The following is a 20,968-nucleotide window of genomic DNA, read 5'->3' as shown; positions in this document are numbered from 1 at the left end:
TCAATTAACTTTTCCCCCTCCCAATTTTCAAGGATTTAAACCCCTGCCTTTTTTAAATGAGTCGTATTTGAAAGCTCTTGCTGTTGCACTGGTAAGTTATGTTTACTAGTTATTTCTTTCTGAGGAACCCCAAAATTCATTTCCTCATGGAATTAACTCATTGAAAGGGTATGTACGCAGTAATTTCCACACAAAAGGAAGGATTTGAACACTGTACCGTACCCATGCGCACTTAAACAGATACATGGTGGTTGCTGGTACAGATGTGAAGAGGGCATGATGCACATCTACATGTATACTATATCTGCTCCGAGCGGAACACAGGAGGGAGTGGTTTTTTCGGTACTCACCACATAGGCGTGCAAGTATGTGCGCGTTTGGTGCACAGCACGCCGAGTTCGCGTCACTTCATGTACATGTACATGTAATTTACTCCGGCATGTATGGTCTTTGTGTAAACACAGAACGCGTGCCAGAACTCGCTTGTAACCACCTGTCTTTCTTTCGCCGACTGGGGGTGCACATCAGCTTGGGGCGGATACTGGTTGTCCGGTGCACATACATGTATGCACGAACAATTCTCCTATACCACATGGGAATATCGCAAGATTTGATTTCAGACTATTGCTATTTGTTTGGCAGGTAATTTGCATTAATTGATCACTCTTGGAAATTAGAAAATGCATTCTGAACTTACAAAAATCATACGTCAGATAAGACAGGGACACAAAGAAAAAATGGACTCCTAATCTCTGGAATTACCCATGTACTGGAAGATGTACGAGACACAGAGATGTCCAGAGCTGCATGTTCATGTACATGTATGCAGAGGGAGGGTACATTAATGTATGCCCCTGCAGAATGGCTGATGTACCAATTTGGAGGTCAGGAGCCCAATTATCTGAATGACATGATTCATGGGTGGAATTGCTGAAGAGGGAGCCGCTAGCACGCACTGGAGATGCTGCTCGTGGAGACACGTCAGTGGGTAGACGATTGTTGCTGCGTTGCTCGGACGCATGGACATGACGGAGGGACGTGGGTTGTTGTTGTTGGGATGTTCCTATTTTATTTATTGTTGTTGCCAGGGGAGTCGATATCTTTCATGAATGGACGTAGCGGGAATGTTGCTCATGGAGGAGTAAGACATCTGGGGACACTTTGATTTGTGTGCGAGTTGAGGTATTGCCGTTGAGGCCCAAAACATGGTACACACAAGTGCAACTGTGCAAGAATCGGTACAACGTACGGCGCAGTGACAGTCAATCTTGTCAGACAGATTGGATGCCGAGATCAAGAAGATATGCAGTTAAAACATCCTCAGCCCCAAAACCAGAGAAAAGAATACCAACAGCATGTCACGTTGGAGACTTTTTACTTAAGTCTTTTCTCCCACGTCTGCTTTTGGCCACATGCACATGTACCAAAACGGGCCATTATAAAAAAAAAAAAAGTGGCCCAAAATGTCTTATAGGGGTAATTCCAGAAAATAGGGGTCAATTTTTTTTCATGTCCCTGTCACATCTGACATATGGTTTTGCAAGATCTGAACACATTTTCTAATTTCCAAGAGTGTTGAATATTAGCAAATCACCTGCCAAACAAATTGTAGTAGTTTGAAATCAATTCTGATGATATTTCCTCGTCAAATAACAAAGGACAGATGTAACAGGGACACAAAAGTGTCCCACTTTTGGATCCCTCATTTCTGGAATTACCCATATGGGATATTCTGTGAGAAGATTTGCTTTTTATAAAAACTTGTTTCTTGTGGAGAAATTGCAGTGTGTGTGTGGTGGGGGGGGAGTAATTTAAAAGGAAGATGCTACTTTTGGACGTGTTGCCCCAGGATATCGAGGAAAGTGCAAGGATATTACTGTACGTTGACATTCATGATTGCTGGAGGAGATTTTTTTTTCTTTTTTTTTTTTTGAGGGAGATTGAAGTTGCTCGTTTGGGTGTAGATATTGCAGGGGAGGAAATTGTTCGGAAGAGAGTCGCTCTTAACTGGCAAGCTTGTTTGTTGCCTGCGGAGACTTTGGAGACATGGCATCGCTGGGTGTTATTGCATTTATTCCACAGCATGAGCTCAACAGACAGTTACGGAACGACAGAACATATGTGCAGGCAGCGTAAGCAGTATACTTTAGTGAACTTTAATGGCCGTGGACTAGTAAAGCCATGGTAAACCGATAGAGAACATGCACTTTGCCAGTTTTTTTTTTCCTTGCAGTAGAGCATATCGACTGCTTTCCAGCCAGTTATTTGATGAGGAACCTGCCACTGAAGTGTAACCACTCACCCCCCCCCAACCACCCACAGGGAACTAAGCTGAGCCTGTGTTTATGCAACAGGATCAAATTGGTAAAAGACAGACGCTCGTTAACTGAGCAGGAGTTGCTTTGCTAAAGGCAAATGAACCATGCAAGTTTGTCCTAGAGAAATTGTCAAAAAAACACTTTTTCACATTAAAACTTGGTGGTATTTCTCAGGCTACATGTGCCTCCATGTTTATGAAGAAAAACGAGGAAACCTCTCCAAAATGGAAACAAAGATTGCTTTTCATTGAGGGTAATTACTTGCACGAGGCAGCTTCTTTTTCACTGTTGTCAAGGGTGTGATTTCTCCCTTTTTTTCCCCAGATTTCTGCTTCCTTTTGTTGAATATGCTGAATTTCGTTTTCCAATTTTTGGCCATCGACAGGCCAGGTTGCCTCATTTTTCTTCCTCTGGCATGGGCTGATTTTCCAGTTTTCTCTTTTTTTACCAATGCAACGGCCAGGTCAAACTTCACATCCTCTTTTCGACTAGTACGACAGAATCTACTGTACAACATACTCTGTTTGATCTCCTACCAATCAAAACCTTTCAGCAAGAGTGTGGAACGATCTATTACCGTCCTCCCCGCCCCCTTTGACAACGCCCATTGCCTCCCGTGATTTCTTGCTGAGTCAACTTATGCATTTTTCAAATTCATTAACATAAAAACAAAAGAATGTGTAAACGGGTCTACAACACAGCCATTATTTGGCGCAGAGCAAGCCTTGTGTGTGATTGTGCTTTGATTGGCTGCTAATGAAAAATCAAAATTCATTCATGTGTTGCAGCCATCGTTAAGGGACTCGTTACAGCCATTCCTGCGTGAGTGGAAGTAGTGACTAACAATCTCCACTATAACTCATGATAGCACACATTTCACTAAACTTATGGCTTGAAATAAGATCAGTAAATTTTGGCTTTTCCTGATAGACGGTTTGGTGACAGCTGGTGTAAAATTCTTGTGTCATGCATTATCGCGCGGTTTTGCATCATTTGGTACGGGCTTTGAAACAATTTTGGAACGAACTCATCGAAATGTCAGTGCAACACAAATGTACAATTGTCCAAAGGGGTTCTGACTTGGAGACAGTCTTTGACAAGTTACAAAGTCGTGGAAATGGACGTGAATGGAATTCACCATAGACAGGCAGGCAACACAGTCCATGCCTGGAAAAGCCAAATGCCTGGACATTCGATGTGCATTCTTTGAAAGGATCAAAATTTTCAAAAATGTGGTTAGATCAGGTGGGAAAAGGGTTCAACTCACTCTAGAAACCTTGATATTTACAATTTTAGTATATCTCTTACTATTTCATTTAAACCTTCAGGATTCACAATAGTGCACCTCCAAGCATTTGCAACGTGTTGACCAATCACAGTGCGCGAAATCTGTTGACCCTTTCCAGACACGCATTGGGTGGACAGATTTTGTGCATCGTGATTGGCCAGCGCGTTGAAAACTCTTGGTGGCGTGCTTTTGTGAAACGCCTGTATTTCAGCCAGATATGAACATGACGAAGAAAAAATATGCATAGCCTAAATTGCGAAACAAAAATGGCCAATGGCGGGTGCACCAGGAGGCTGTAAAATGCCCCATTGAGCATCTACATTTCAAAATTTTTCCGGGGCCCTGAAGCAGGCCCCAGACCCCAGTCTGTATATGCTTTGCACTTCTTTTATGTCCACTCACTCCCACAGTGTTGTGGAGCCTGATGGGAGGTGAAAATGAAGGTGTGATTCATTAGAATTTGTCCAGCTTTGGGGAATTTTGATCCCAGAATGCTGCATTTAAGCAGGTTCAGTCCGTTAGGTTTTGCCCCTTTTTTTGTCAGTTTTTACATTAAAAAAAGCTCAACATTCATACAGTCATTTCTGTTTTTGATGGAGCCCATGTCTTGTCAGCTTGTGAAAGCCCTGACATTCCCACCCCTCGGCTGAGTGTTTCATTCATTCCTCCTGTTCCCCTTAGCTCGTTCCTGCAAAGTGCATCCCATGGGTACATCTACTTGTGTATCCTGTACATCCTCCCAACCAGGCAGATTTGGGTGACAAATGCAAGAATAACAGGGTTGTGTTTGCGCCCATGACAGGACATTGATCCCAGAGACTGACTTCCCACATGTTCAGTTGCCCTCCTCACATTTGTGTCCCGGATGTCAGTCTCCTGCAGCACGGGCGGCAGAACACAAGTGAGGCAGACGGGACCAGCCTGCAATGAAGTAATGGCTGTCATGTTGGATGCCTGTCATTTTTGATGCACACGTAATGGTTATGCGTACCATGAGCCCAGCGGAACGTGCGGGGCATTCCATTAGATTCCGAAGACACAAGCAACTGGGAGTAGGGGGGAGGAGGGTGGATGAAACAGCAATTCTTTTTTACCGGTCATTTGTCGGAAGCGATATAAAAGGGTGCGGGTTGAACGTCCAGTGTGCCATCTGTAATCAGTGACAGGAATAGATGAATGTGAGAGATGCGCTGTCATCGCTTTGTTGCGTGTGCTGTGAATCTTCTATTTTAATATTTTTTTTTTTCATTTTAATATTTACTGGTGAAGCTGCTGGTCGTAATAAATGATTGCAATGATAACACTGGACGGTAGACTGACTGTGTGTACATGCACATGTTTACAGTTTCAGAACACTGCAGTTCATTAATACTCATATTACAAGATGCACAAACTCACATCTGTCGGTTTGCTTTGAGCACCAAAACTCACGTTGTTGTTATTATAGTTTTTAGACAGGCATTATGGGAAGGAGTGAATTTTTTTCTCACTGTAGAGGGATTTTGCAATTTCAGAAGAATTACGATGTATACTACACTCGTCTGTCATCGTCTCGCTTCACTGTACACTTATTTGCCCTGATGAGATTCCGTCCATACAAAGGGGTAATTTGTTATTGAGTCTTCTACTTGGAATTGATTTGGCTGATTAAAATGGAATTTGGGACGAACCCTCATCCAGAATTTATCCAACAGATGAGTAGGCGGATGCAAATCTTGGTTACGCTTCCAGAAATGCATATTTTTTTCATTGACTAACTGTTAACTGAACTGAAATGCAGTGATTGATGCTTGTACACCTGTTGGCAGAGTTGACATTTACATGAAGTTTGAAAATGGACCATCCATATAAACATGTCAGTTTGCTCAAAATTATAGAATACACAGAAAGCAGCAGACCAGCTCCTCACGTTTGGCATCCACTGATACACACACATGAGCCAGTGACTTTTTGTAAACAGGGCGTCTGTTCTGTTTGGGAACAACAAGTTTTCCCAATTAGAACCGACAGTAATCACCACCTGTCAGAGCTTTAGAGACAGAAACATGTTTCATGCTTGCTCTTGTCAGAAAGCAGGACTTGTGCATGTACATGTAATGTTAATTAATGTGGAGTCCCATCCTGTTCATTGTCAGCAGTCATTGTGGGAATATGAATGCCCTCTTCCCCCTCTGAGCTGTCGCCCCTGTGCCGTCAAAGGGGACTCTTTAGCATTCTCATCTTTTTCCCACCTGTTCCCCCGTGAAGTTTTATAAGAATAGGAATTGGCAGATTACTTGTGTTAAATACCTCGCCCCATACTTCCCCCCCCCCCATCCCTTTACGCCGGAATGCTGTTTGAAGTCAGTAGGAATGCTGACATGACAGTCCTGAGCCCAACCGTGCACAGTGACGGAGCAGGTTTCAACTTGCACATGCACGCAGTCGTCATCGTCAGAGACGGGAGAAATTGAACACAAAGACAAGAAAAGTGAAGAAACAAGCGAACAAACCAAATCAGAAATGCCCCCCCCAAAAAATGCAAGCAACATACGAGCGCACAACACCAAGATTGACGGCGTGAATATATGCTCTCTTGGCAGGCAGACTGCTCATGCCTGGTTGGTCATTTCAGGTTTTTATCGAAGTCACATCGAGTGGATTACAGCCGTGCAACAACAACCACTGGCAGTGACTGTAATGTCAAATATGGGTCGCTGCAGACGTGGCCCTCAGCTTATTTTTCTATTCCCCAATGCCGACACTCCCCTGTCAGGGTTAGCACTTACCTCAATTAGATTAGAGGCATTTGACGAAGTTCCGCCATTTTAAGTTTGTCACTGGCTGAGACTGTTGTAACACAGATGTTGTTACAGTGCCCGAAACCGTGCAGAATTAGCTAAAGAAGGATTCTTTTGAGAGCGACTCGTCACCCACGTTGTTGCTTTGAATGTGATTCCTCACTCGCTCTCACGTATGGCAAGGATCTTTTAGAAAGCATCACATCTTGCGTCGGTTTGGTTGTGGTGTTAGAGTAGTCTACAGTATGCTATAGCGTTCAATTGCAGTGCAAGGGGACGGGCATTGCAACACCCCACTTTCCTAGTCTAGTGGTATCAAGGCGATAGCAGTGATACCGTCGGTCCGAAGAGCGACAACAGCAGTGCTTGACAAGAGACTAGTGAGTGTGATTCACAACCAGCAGACCATTCTGATGAGGCTTAATGTTGAACAATTCAGTTGTCGCAACAGTTCTGTAGCTTCAAATTTCTTTGGACCATTCAGCTGGCAAACATTTGCAGGATTGCATATTGGCTATGAGTACCGGTTTTTCATAGATCCGGACTCCCCATCTCCATTGTGCATTTTCAAGTCTTACTGGTCAAGATACATGCACTCCTAGCATCTTTACTATTTATAAATATCAATTTTTTCAGCAAAATTAAAAGAAAAACCTTCTGCCCCTTAAAACCCCAGCTGGCAGTGAGTCAGATCCCACGCTAGTCTCCCCTCAAGCAGCATGTATGTATTGTACTTGTACATCACCGCGCAATCACCTTGACCAAAAAGCCTACACCTGACCAGAATCGGGGCGATTTGCTTCACCAGAGATTGTTGCAAAACGCAGGTCGTTATTTTCATGCACATGTACAACCATTTTGTGATACCGATGCAACAACTCTACGTCAAATTAAAAAACAAAATGGCATTAGTGACCAATGCACAACATGTTTTAAGATTTTAATCTTGTCAGGCCGGCCGTTTCATACTGGTGAGATGTTTCCAACTTGAGCCCGTACCACAGCATGCGCATACACGCACCAAGTCAGATTGAAAGGAGGACCGGTAATTTCAGAAGTAGACCGTGAGGCTGCTTTGTCACCTGTAGACTCCCATTTGCGGAAGACCCTTTTTTTTTTAAGTTGCACGCTAATGGAAGGATTGGATTGTCAGCACCCCTTTCAGTGTAAATGCCACGCGCTGATTACACGCTTCTCATTAACCCTCCAACCAATCTTGCCCGTGGGGGGGGAGAGGTCTGATCAGCTAATTGCTTGCACGTACTGCTGGCTTGGACCCAGCAGTACGTCAGGGAGAGAGATGACGGGCTGATTGAGATTTGTGGGAGAGTAGTGATACCGGAGGAAGGATTTTTGCCAAAAAAAACAAAACAAAAAAAATGTGGAAGCAAGCACGCACTTAAAGCTCAGTTTCCTTGATCAAAGACGGCGAGCTTAAGGTTTAAATCCCTTTGGTAATACTGATCGAACCTGGATTGTAAAGTACAGAAGATTAGGCTTTTCATTACAATGTAAAGAAGCACTTTTTAAGTGTTGAGTGATGAAGGCAGTGTGAACATGCACGGTATGTGTGTGCATATTCAGTCAGGATTAGTGGCATTCAGCATTCAGTTGATGGGAGATTGTTTTGAAAAACAGTTTCATTTACAAACTGTCATCTGCCCCAGTACACTGTACATGTACATGTAAGTGGGAAGTTACGGGTTCGAATCCCAGCTGAGCAAACTTATGAAGCCACTGAAAGTACATGTATATGTGGGTGTGGTAGTAATCTCACAAATTGTACCGGTAGTTCAACAAAAATTGAACAAAGCAGGAATCCAACCTCCGACCTATGGAATGCAATGATCATGCACTACCGACTGAAATTTCCAACTCCCCAGTTTGCAGACCTTAGAAGTTGATAGTGTCTGCTCTGGGTGTACCATAAACGTTACAGTTATAAAGCAGGGCTTTTATGCAGATGTGAAAATGGGGCATGTATGATGTCATCCATATGCGAGGGCGTCTCGACAATTTTTTGAGGGGGGGAGGGATGGAGGAGGACAGGGAGGTGCACGAAGCACTCACCAGGATTAGGAGTGGAGGGGGTCAATTTCGAGGATTTTTAAAACGAATTGATTTTCATTCCCTTTCTTATTTTGGTTGATTTTACTTTTTTGTCATTTTTTTTCCCTTTTTTTGTTTTTATATTCTTTCCCCCGGGAGGGCTCGTGGCTCCCCCCCCGACACCCATGGCCATATGCTTCATTTGATTTTGTGTCAACTGTCGTTAACTGCGTGTACCCAGAGTAACTGGCATCGCCGCAGCATTAAAACTAGAAGCACATTCAAGCTGTTTGAAGCTGAACCAGGATACGCAGAAATGCTGCAGTGCAGCAGGCTGCAAAACTGTTGTCAGAGAGCAGCGGAGGAATCGGAGCAGGTACACCCAGCCAGTGCGACATCCTCCAAAAGAAAGCTCTTTGAAAGGAAGGATGCTCTTTACTTGAATAAAGCACTTTAGCCTGAATTCAGTTGTCCGACTAGAAAATGTCATGCTGCAAGGTGCATTGGAGCCAGAGTTTTTGTTGGAATATGTACCTGTACTCGTACATGAGATGCCATCCGTCGGCACAAATAAATATAATAATCTAGGTACATGTACATATTCTAGTCCATGTACTTCTGTTTTTTTTCTTGTAACCAGTCTGGTCAAAATAACAGAGTGTACATGTACCTACACTCTGCATGAACTTGAACTGTATGTTCTTCAGACTTGTCAATGTGCATGTGTGTATGTTCCTCTTGTCCTGCTTGTTTTGGGGATTAATCTAAACGGGCAGAGGCTACCTGGTTTTATCTTAAAAGTCATGCAGTTCGTGAGCCTGACATTTTCATGCTTTTCTTCATTTTGCTCGGAAGGCATGGCCTTTTTGGCACCTTGCACAGATGAACATACGTACTTCTTGTCTCGCATCTGGTGGATGTTTCTGCGTCTGTGCCATGTTCCATCCAGTGCATTGCAAATGACAAGTTCACCGGCTCTTAAAATCACACTTGCTCCACTGGACGGAGTTGAGGATCACTTATGAAAACTGAGGTTGGGGGGGTATTGAAGGATGTCTAATGTAGATGTGTAGGTGAGATTGAATGATGGGCACAGCAGGCCTGTGCTGTAATTTGATGTGGTAGAAATCAGAGATGGCGCATAAGTACTCAAGGAAATGATCTGTAACAATGAGAAGAGGGAAACAAAGGGATGTAATGCGCAGTGTATGCCAGTGTGTCATGTGCTGAGAGACGGGATTAATGGTAACCAAAGCCTTGTATGTGTGATTGATGAGAGGAACGGAAGGAGGAAATGAAGACAGAGAGAGAATGAGATCCCACATGTCCTCCGTCCAGGTCTCGGTCAGGGAGTATTTGTCTCATGTTTGCTTCCTGTCCCCGCCACTCCCTATCAGCAGAGTGCCCTTGGGCAGGTACATTGTACATGTACAGTACACTACCAAAGTCATTTCATGTTGTAATTTGTAACAGTGAGTTGGAACAGTGACGCTGAAGTCACAGACTCTTGACTCAAAAAGTACGGCCTTGTTGAATGTCCGGGCAGTGCATCAGAAATCAAGTGCACTTATTCAGTGTGTAACATTCTCTGTGGTTTAGTTTTTCCACAGAAGTACACAAAGTACTGAAGTGAATACGTCACACGCACAATTAGTGTGTAAAAGACATTAGCCCGAGAACCAGTGTGAGAACCAACATACACGCGTACTCCATTCGTTTACACTGCACTTTCTGCTTCAAAGAGGCAGCGCGTACTCCATTCGTTTACATTGCACTTTCTGCTTCAAAGAGGCAGCGCGTACTCCATTCATTTACACTGCACTTTCTGCTTCAAAGAGGCAGCGCGTACTCCATTCATTTACACTGCACTTTCTGCTTCAAAGAGACATCTCACTTTGGTACTCTATGGCATTCACGTCTGTCTCTAAAGCGTACATGCAGCTCGATGCACGTAGTTTGTAAAACCAAAGATACAAAAAAGGAAGAAATAATTAAACCAAACCAATAAAATTTTGACAAACAAAAACAAACCCTCATAGAAGGACATTACAAGACGAATCTTCAAGAAACAGGAAAGCTTAATAGTCCAACATAGTCAAATTTTTGTGAAAACGGAAAACTTCAAAGGGTGTCTACATGTGCCAGTGTAAGAACTCCAACAAATGAAAGGTAGACTTGTAAAGGTTAGAACATAAAGATGAATAGAAAAACTGATGTTAGAATTCTGATCTTCCTCCTGTTAGAGTCTTCATGGCTGTCACTTAACCTGTCCAGAACTTCTAGGTTTCCTCCTCGGAACAGTTTTAAAGTTTTCTGCGCCGTGCTTGTCAGTTTATCAGCATTCCTTGGCGTTTTCATTAAACTCACTGGATTCACCGTATTTGCCATTTGTCATCAGAGCACGCTTATCCCTATGTGTCTTAAATGCAGCTGTCCTCAGAGATTCAAGGCTATTTCCTCTGTTGCTGGCCTTCTGTGTTCAGTAAGCCTTGTCCATCTTGTTCTTTCATCTCTCTGGAGTGTTTTTTGCCCTCTCCTTGTGTATCACTTTGCCCGTTCACTAATGCCAATCAGCCAGTCAGTTGATCCTTGCATTGTTCAGCATTCTTTTCTTTGCTGTAGCTACATGTTCCATCTATTTTCCTTCTTTCCTGTTCGTTCATCTCTTGGTTTTTGTATTACTGGTCGCGGTAAAAATGGTCAATGCCACAAATGGTGGAATTTTCCATGAGTCATCAAGGTCAAGCTTACAAAAAAATGTAAATTCATTTTGAGAAGGGAGACATGTTCCCCAATTTTTTTTTTTTTTCCAAGCTGTCATTTCAAATGGTATGTCCCGTTTTATTTTTGTTCATTTTTGGTTGGTTCATCCGTTTGTTTGCTTCAGACTTGACGAAAGGAGCCCTGTGTAATCTACATGCATGCACAGTGAACCTCAGGGGGATGTGTGACCCAGCTAGGGTTTAGTGTGTGGGACTTACGGTCAGAGGGTCAGGGGTTTAAATTCCGCCGCCGGCCATACCAGTATGTTGTGTCCTTAAGCAAGTGACTTCACCCCCACTTGCTTCTGTCCAGTGTCCACCCAGCAATATGTGTTCTCTGGGGAGTGACTTTTGGTGGTCTGTCATACCCTCCCATCCAGGGGAATCTTTTCACTGTTTCACACAACTGAAACTGGAATAGATGCCGGCCTTATGGACCACAGTGACTTGTGACAGACATAACTGACAGCTTGCATGTATCTCTCAGTTTTAAAATGAAAATGCAAAGCATACATGAAATGGTGACATACGTTGTACATGTAGATACTACATGTACACATCTCCCAGAGCCCTTATCAAAGATGCGTCCCTCTCTTGCAAAGATAGGGCAGGTTTGTACACATTCTGTGGAAAACTGGTTGTGCACAAACTTGAAGACCATACTCAGTCCCGCTTAGTCAGCACACTCAATGTGTACTTCGACTGCACAAGAAGGCCTCATAAAATTGCTTGGACAAATATACATGTATGCACTTTAAAGTGATGAAACACTAGTGAACCAGGCATATACATGTACATGTATACATGTAGTTGAAATCCTACCAGCCCACCTTGCCAGGCTCAGGCAGGTGGATAAGTTTACCTCTCTCCCTCAGTCCTTAATCCCTGCATTATGATATCAAATTAATACTGGGATCACTCTCGAAATTGCATCTGTGATGTGTTTTCTGTAGCAGGTAATCGTGCAATGCGACCCGGCCTTACAAGCATCTGATGGTGTTCCGTTACATGCTGCCTGGTTAGTTGCGACTTCAGCCTGGAGCAATATTAAAGACACTGGTCACTTTGAGCAGACCGAATACCATCAAGAGGATGAATGAATAGATACATCTTTCTCAAACATTTGTCTTGAAATGAGGCTATGCGCACTGTGTTTGAATGAAAAGTTCTCCAACTAACTTTTATGGCTACATGTAGAATTTATGCCATTGTTTTTGTGCACGTTTTAAGCTGATGACACATGTTCAGAGAATTTTATTTTTGTGATCAGTGCCCACAAAAAGAAAAAAAACCAGAGGGAGTGCCCTTATGTTTCGGATCAAGTTGATTTCAGACGTGTGAAACAGAGCATCAGTTGATAGGAAATCTGTAGAAACCGATGTGCAGGTCTGTCTCAGGCATGCACCGGTGAGTGGAGAAATTACAGTGCAGTGTTCGTGTGCTCCTATACTGCATGTGATTTCCCGTATTGATTAAACTGACTCTTAATTTGACGTTTGAAGAGTAATTAGTTCCGAGTTGGCTTCAATTAGATTGTCGTGAAGATTGCATGGTCCTGTATGCACACGTATGTGTGTGGTACGTGCATGTACATGTACTAGGTTGCCGAAATAATGAGATGCAGGGACAGAATACATAAGGGCAAGTGCAATCAAGGACCATAGTTGCCATAGTGTGACTAACTCTGATCGAACGCACGTTAGTCGACAATGGTTAGACTAGTCTAGTCAACCATTTGCGACCAGCCTATCAAGGTCGGTCACATCGTTGGTTGGCATAAACCATTTTTAACTGCAAAGTGCAAAGAGGACTAGTTATGAGAAAAACACTGGAAAAACAGTGTGTCACTAGCAAAATACCCTTTTCACATTTATTTTTGCTATTTTGCCCTTTCTGGGGCCACCTTTTCTCTGACGGTGGTCGACTAGGGTCGTTCCCACTTCAACTTCACTGCACATGCACTACAGGTACGTACTGTACGTCACAAACCAACCACTAGTTGACTAGCGGTTCTTAACCGAACTTGCCCGTAGATGCACCTGACTTTGGCGGAAGGGAGTCAGGTTGGTGTCGTGGTTCTTTCCTCGCCTCCCGCCTGTGTGGTCCGGGTTCAAATCCCGGCTCAGTCCACACGTGGATTTGGTTCTCGGAATATTCCTCTGGGGTTTTCCTCCCACCTCTAAAACTGTAAACTAGTTCTCATTGTCTCCTCTCTACAGGTTTCTTCAGGCTTGTGAGCTACATGTACATGTACAACTACAGTGCCTTGGGCACTTGTGAGGAATCCTTGGTGTCATTTCAAGCAAATGTAGTAATATCATAATAATAATAATTTGCCCGCAATGTTTCTGGAGTATCCTTACCCACCTGTAGCACTTGATTGCACCCCATCCATTGCTGTTCCAAAGGAGTGGGTCACACTTCCCTGTAAACTATCACCCATAGGAGGGCTGTATGTCTATTGAATTGTAAAGTGCATACAAATCATAAGGACTTTGCAGTTTATATGTGCCTGTACATGTACGCTCAATATGCTTGCAAAAGACAATGTGCAAATTATTAGAATACATCTCTGCCCCAGTCCTCCACTGACAGAAGTTCCCAAACAAAGCCTAAGACAGGAGTACTCTGTTTTGGTTTTTTTTTATTAGTGTTCTGTTATAATTGTTTAAGGACACACACGAACGACCAAACAAGTGCAGCACTCCAGGTTATCATTTGGATCTGATCTGACGACGATATATCATATTCACAGACACTTGGGACTGTCCCTCCACAGCAGTGTTGCCAAGCATTTACAGTCGCATCATTGAGAGTGATAATGAGCGTTAGAATGAAGCCCTTGAGTCTGGAAACGCCGCATCAGTACTTGTTGCCGGGGAAATAGGAATCACACCAGAATACAAGCAACAGCAGTAACGAGAATGAGTCTATGTATTCCGCCATACACCATAATTCAGAGGAAGTCATTTGTGCAGTACCATACATATCAACAGTAATCATATCATACATATCAACAGTAATCATATCATACATATCAACAGTAATCATATCATACATATCAACAGAAGTACTTTCAAAGATACACTGGCAGTGGAAAAGGAAATCAGCCAAGAAAAAAGTGAAAATCCACAGCAACAGTTAGGTTTTCAGTTAGGTTATGAATTTTTGAAGTAATGATATCACAGAAGCCAATAAACGAACAAGTAAAAAAATCACCCTCTCAACATAGAAAAGCCCCTGGCATTAGATTTCATAACACAGCATCCCTTAATACCCTTTTTTGCCGAGCGGGTAACATTTCTACACTAGAACTCGCCCAAAATTGGGATGGTTCACTGTCATAAATATGTCCCTGTAGCTTTGCGATTTGTTTTTGCTTCAGTTTGTGTAACTTCACGACCTTGGGCCAGTCAGCAAAGTTTTCTCACAAATATTTACAATGAGAGTTCCCAGTTTGAAATTGGACCCCTCCCTCGAGATACATGCAGCTGGGGCAAAAAGGTTTGCGTACCCCTGGTCAAAACAAAACGAACTTCACAACTTCACTCATTCCTACCAACCTCTCTTTTCACGAGGACAGACAAGATGGGTCTCTACTTCGTGTACATTGTGTACATGTATGTGTGTGTAAAGTGCATGTAAACTTTTGGCCCCGATTGTGCATGTACCTTCCTGTAATAGACTGGTCCAGTAAGCCCCGCCCACTGTGCACCTGGGCACTAAGCCTGTGCTCTTCTCCAGTGCCACACTATGGGTTCCAGCTGTGCGCATCATGCGCGTGCATACATGTACATGTCGGGCTTTTTGTGCATGCATGTCGGACACAAGCCCCGGCTGTGATTGGTCAGAAAAACAATGGGGGGTGGGACTTCATGGATTGATCTATTGGCCTGTCATACTTCTACAACCCTATGGAAGTTTGTACATTGAGTTTTGTTTGTCTCAGATTTTGCGCGTCCTGCGTCCAGTTTGTATATCATGTCATTAGACAATATTTCATAAGCTGCATTGACGCGATTCCAATTTAATTTTTTTAACAAGAGTTCATTTTTCAGTTAAAATACTGAACATGCATTTCAGATCTCAAATAGTCTTATATTTGAGAGGAGTAGAAAGATTTATAAAACTTGTTCCCAAGTTTGCATCGTGGACCCTCTAAGTAAACCATTCATTTGAAGTAGTCGACAGCAAGCCCCAGAAGCTGTTGTGTAATATTTGGACGTTCCTCTCTCCTTTTATTGCAGGACCCCAAGAGCAAGCACAGTTTTAGACTCTACACCTACAGCAGCCCCACTTTTTGTGACCACTGTGGCTCGCTGCTGTATGGCCTGATCCGTCAGGGAATGAAGTGTGAATGTAAGTATGGCTGTTTATTGAAAATTCGTTAGGAAGCTGGTCAGTGTGGGATTGTGCAAGGTCAAGATGCTGACCCAAGTCGGCTCTGCACTGTGATTACAGTGCTGTAGGATTATTTAGCACATATCGAGATGTTACGTGTACATTGGGATTATTGTTTTGGTTGGGGTACGTTCAAGCGAGGACCATTTGTCGAGGGGTCGATTTTCTGATTTTCTGTTTCAGAAATGGGTATCTTCCGTTTTGCCAAATCCCGAATTCCGCTTCAGAAATTCCAATTCCTTTTCATACCTTATTAAGCGTGAAATAGGAGAGCGAGTTCAAAATTATGCATGGAAACCATTTGCCCAACTATACTCCCTTCCCCCCCAAAAGAAATAATTTTCTGTAGTGAAAATTCAAAAAATAAGCCACACAATAAATACAGCATCCCTCTACCCTTAATTTCCCACCGGCTAGCGATCACTCCATGGTGTGATTGTCAAAACTTGCTACGATTAATCAACGGACAATTCACGAGCCACTCCTCGCGTATGAAATTAGATTACATACATGTACATGTACAGTGAAGTCATAGAGAAGGTCTTGCATGCAGCAGTCATTGATCACAATATCTCAAGGTTAGACATTGACCTGCCATTTTATTTGGCAATGGTGCCACAAAATTCAGAAAGTTAACACTATTCTGAGCCTTGAAATGCATGTTTGTGACAGAAAACATCGCTGTTCATCGAACACTTCCTGGGGCCCATTCAGCTTCGGTACACCAAGCTTACTAGGTCTCCTTTAACTCAAGAAACATGTAATTAGTCTTCCGTATTTCTGCCGCAGTTTCATCATGTCGCCATGCGGTACTAGCCTTGTCTCAAGGCATCTATGGGAATTCACAGACTTAATGCCGCATGTGTGCAATAATCACGTGTGAGTACGAACTTGTTTGCGCCTTGATTTCATTGCTAATACTTTGGACGTGTGAACTGCCAATGTGTGTGCCGTGCCGTACCACACTGATATGCTGTGCCGGCCACCGCAGCATGCTTGAGGCTCACGCAGTCCATAGCACTTGCAAGTATCCGTACCGGCGCGGACGACCCAATCATGCGGTGGAGTGGTGCAACTTACCATGTCTCCAGCGTATTTCGTTCATTGAAGCAAGCATTTTAAAAGGGTTTGGTAGGCATTTATTTCTAGTGCTTTGTGGAAGGTTTTCTTTACTTTTTAAGCCATTCTACAGTGGGAAATTTTGCAAGTTCCATTTCAAGCAGTGGATTCCGTTTTCGAAATTTTGATTCCACGAATTCGCAGAAAACCATTGGCTGTACCCAGGATACATTTTGTGCGCAGGTTGCCGGGGAAAATGGACCAGTGATGGACTAATGGTTGTGGCTTGCCCTTACCCTCGGCTGAAGTTAAGGATGAGGACTGGCTTAGCCAGTGCCTACTGCAGCCCATGTGGGCTTTGATGAGGACTGGCTTGGCCAGTGCCTACTGCAGCCCATGTGGGCTTTGATGAGGACTGGCTTGGCCAGTGCCTACTGCAGCCCATGTGGGCTTTAATGAGGACTGGCTTGGCCAGTGCCTACTGCAGCCCATGTGGGCTTTGATGAGGACTGGCTTGGCCAGTGCCTACTGCAGTCCACGTGGGCTTTGATGAGGACTGGCTTGGCCAGTGCCTACTGCAGCCCATGTGGGCTTTGATGAGGACTGGCTTGGCCAGTGCCTACTGCAGCCCATGTGGGCTTTGATGAGGACTGGCTTGGCCAGTGTCTACTGCAGCCCATGTGGGCTTTAATGAGGACTGGCTTGGCCAGTGCCTACTGCAGCCCATGTGGGCTTTGATGAGGACTGGCTTGGCCAGTGCCTACTGCAGTCCACGTGGGCTTTGATGAGGACTGGCTCGGCCAGTGCCTACTGCAGTCCACGTGGGCTTTGATGAGGACTGGCTTGGCCAGTGTCTACTGCAGTCCACGTGGGCTTTGATGAGGACTGGCTCGGCCAGTGCCTACTGCAGCCCATGTGGGCTTTAATGAGGACTGGCTTGGCCAGTGCCTACTGCAGCCCATGTGGGCTTTGATGAGGACTGGCTTGGCCAGTGCCTACTGCAGCCCATGTGGGCTTTAATGAGGACTGGCTTGGCCAGTGCCTACTGCAGCCCATGTGGGCTTTGATGAGGACTGGCTTGGCCAGTGCCTACTGCAGTCCACGTGGGCTTTGATGAGGACTGGCTCGGCCAGTGCCTACTGCAGTCCACGTGGGCTTTGATGAGGACTGGCTTATTATACCCTCCTGGCAGTTGAAATTGCATTACACTACTATCACCAAAGGCCCTTTAAATGCCACTTGTCATCCTGGCTGTGCTCTGACACACACTTCTATTGACAAGTAATGCTTGGTGCACACTCTGTGAAAGTCTTTAATTCTGACATTTTGCTCTTGGTGCCGTTCACATGAGCAAACCAGAGTATGTGCATTTGACGTGTCCTTCTGTGGATGTCGTGACTTTGCCAAATGGCGTCATTTACAGGAGCCTTTAATCTGATCATGTTGGTGTCCGGGGGGGGGGAATGTGACTCCAAGTGACAGTTTGATTGTCAGTGCAAGTTTGTTTGTTTGGTTTGTCATGGAGCTTTGACAATGAATTGAAGACATACTGGGGTACATAGAGAAGGGGCTTAATTATGTTGTCTTTGATAAGGCATGTCAGACCTGACTTAATAAAAGTTTGCCTTGGACTTGATCAATTTCCTCTCAACAAACACAAAAACTTAGTCTTAAACTGATTCTTCCCAGATGATACAGTGTAAACAGTTTGGGACAGATGTTTACACGAAACAATTAGCACTCAGCTGATGCCCAGCTTGCAATGTATGTACATGTACTGTGCATGTACTGTGCATGAAGCGTAATGGGTTGTGGGATCAATGAAGGTGATTTCTACCCTGTTTATTTTTTGTCTGAGGCATATGTAAAGAGCACGGGGAGTCGGATCGGTGAAGTGGCTCTTTCCTCGCCCTTTTGACATAGAAAGGCTGTTCTCGTGTTGTTGGGAGTACCTTGTAAAGACAGTAAAGATAACAGGATTTTTTTTTTTTTTACATTTTACTTGTCCAAAAAGAAGGTTTCTGGTCACGCTGTGCAAGTTGGGTCGGTCAGGTAACAGGAACTTCCGGAAACAAACGTTTTTTGGTTCCCCTTAAAATTTGCCTACAACTGCTACTTGTTGATGTAGTTCATGGCATTCAAAGAAGGGAGAATTTGCATGGATGCTAATGCACACGCGGCAGCTCTCCCTGATACATTGAAATGCATACCAGTTCTTGTAAGAACAGCAGCAACAGCGCGAACGTCGTCAACATGGACAGGTGATGCTGTGGCCGTACGTGGCACATCAGTGTATGCCTACATGTACATGTATCATGCCTGGATTATCCATTGTCACACATTGAGATGGGGAGGGAATAATCAGAAGTCACGTCGAAGAAAAGAATGACCTGCACTTTTTTTTTTCTTTTTTTTTTAATGAGGATGGGTCCCAAGGCCCTTTGTCGTACAGTGCATTAAGCTGTCGGAGGGTGTGTGTGATGGATTGGCCATCATCCTCGCCAATGTATCCATTCATGTGAACGTCATTTTCAATGCAACAGTATGTGTGCTCGTGTACTTGAATGGCGTCATCAGTCTTGGTGCGGGCGAGGGGGGAAGGGCTTCTTTTCCTGCCATCCAGAGGGCAATCAAGCCGCAGAAATACAGTAAAAGAGTGGGAAATTGTCCAGTCCAGATTAATGGAGGAAACTACCGGTAGGCTCCCCAAGATTGATAGTGACAGTTGGCAGCTTGGATGCCACAGGCTGGGCTTATGGAAACTGTTCATTCCTGTCAGTGGGAGATGCACTCCATTTGGGGGGGGGGGATTTTCAAACATGTCTATTACCGGTAGTTCGGTAATTCCTTGTGTTTTGGTCATCCTCAGTATGAGAAACTAAAGAATCAAGCAGCTGGGTAATTCCTGAAGTTAGGGGTCCAAAAGTGTTACGTTTTTGTGTGCCTGTTGCATCTGACGTTTGACACGGAAATATCAGCAGAATTGATTCCAAACTACATGTATAACTATTTGTTTGGCAGGTAATTTGCATTAATTCGTCACTCTTGGAATTTAGAAAATGTGTTCTGAACTAAAATCATATGTCAGATGTGACAGGGACACGGAAAAAAAATGGACCCCTAATTTCTGGAATTACCCATCTATATGTACAGGTACTAAAAAGAATGTATACGAGTACATTTCCCCAGTTCTCTGCCATTTGTGCTGGCTCCCCATTCGGCAGCAGATTAAATTTAAACTTTGCTGTCAAGGCCATATGTTTCGGGCACTGGTCCTGTTTATCTGAATCTTCCATTCCAACAGTTTCCAACGACAAACAAGAGCAAGTTCGGCTCCAACTCTGGAACGAAAACGATCCAGAAAAGTCACTGCTGGCAACAAAGCTCGTGGGGTCCATGTCCCTCAGCTTTGGAACGAATTGCGTGCACCATGAAGACAAGCTAAAACTCTGACTGATTTTAAGGGAAACCTCAAAATCCACCTTTTCAAAGAAGCATTTGCTGTGTTCTGCTGCAGTCGTAAGGTGTAATTAATGTTTTTGCTTTCTAGTCTCTGATTTTTTAAATCTGTGTATGTTTTAATGCTGTGAAGCTTCCTTTTTGGCCAACTTTAAACAATTTTTTTTTACTCAACCAGTTTTGATGCTTTTAAGGGGGGAGGGGGGAGCAGAGTTTGCAGTTTGTCTTTACTTATCATCTTTGTATCTTCCTCTGGCATGTTTTAATGTTGTAAAAGGCCACTGGCAATTAAGTTTAAAGTGATGCTCTTGCACATTGTACATTGCCGCAGGAGAACTTTGCATTTCTTTAAAAAGCCAGCTTTCTATGAACGGGATGTACATGTATCGTAATTGGTGGAGTTCTTTGCAAGGTTTTTCCAATTTTGGCATCTGCGTTTTTAAGCCTTTTTTTAGCCATTAAACTATAAAATCCTCCCTCCTGTAGATTAATTGGCCTTTGCAGAGCAATATACAGTGTGTATCAAAATAAACGCTACCAGATTTCTGTTCGAGTTTGTGAAAATTGTGTTCACTTTACATCAAAGTGAGTAGTAGCACCTTAAAGCCACCTATTTCCTCTTTCCAATGATATGTTATTTATTCACACACGGTCATGGATGGCCGACTAATCATTCTTTTTGGACAATGGAACAAAATGGGCTTAGGACCAAGTTTCAGTTTAGTTACACCAGCATGAATCCTCTTCAGTTCTCCATCTCTCTTATGAAATGTTCAGTCAGGCGAGTCATTACATAATCTCTGGATCAAATGTTGCAATGTGCTTGTCACAGGTCCTTGAACTGCAAAAAGC

General features: G+C 43.7%; 1 protein-coding gene across 1 annotated transcript in view; it reads left to right on the top strand.

The window, feature by feature from the left end:
• Positions 1–15,930, top strand: part of LOC110985585 (protein kinase C beta type-like) — a 62,419-nt gene extending 46,489 nt beyond the window's left edge. The window contains exon 4 of the mRNA XM_087138911.1: positions 15,445–15,930. Within this exon, the coding sequence (XP_086995037.1) occupies positions 15,445–15,588 (144 nt within the window). The 3' untranslated portion in view covers positions 15,589–15,930. The remainder of the gene's footprint in view (positions 1–15,444) is intronic.
• Positions 15,931–20,968: the final 5,038 nt, after the last annotated feature.

Source organism: Acanthaster planci, linkage group LG07 (assembly GCF_054643075.1).
Source record: "Acanthaster planci isolate LZ-2023a linkage group LG07, COTS_SCS, whole genome shotgun sequence".
In the NCBI taxonomy this organism is placed as follows: Eukaryota; Metazoa; Echinodermata; class Asteroidea; order Valvatida; family Acanthasteridae; genus Acanthaster; species Acanthaster planci.
This window is presented reverse-complemented; position numbering and strand designations above follow the sequence as displayed.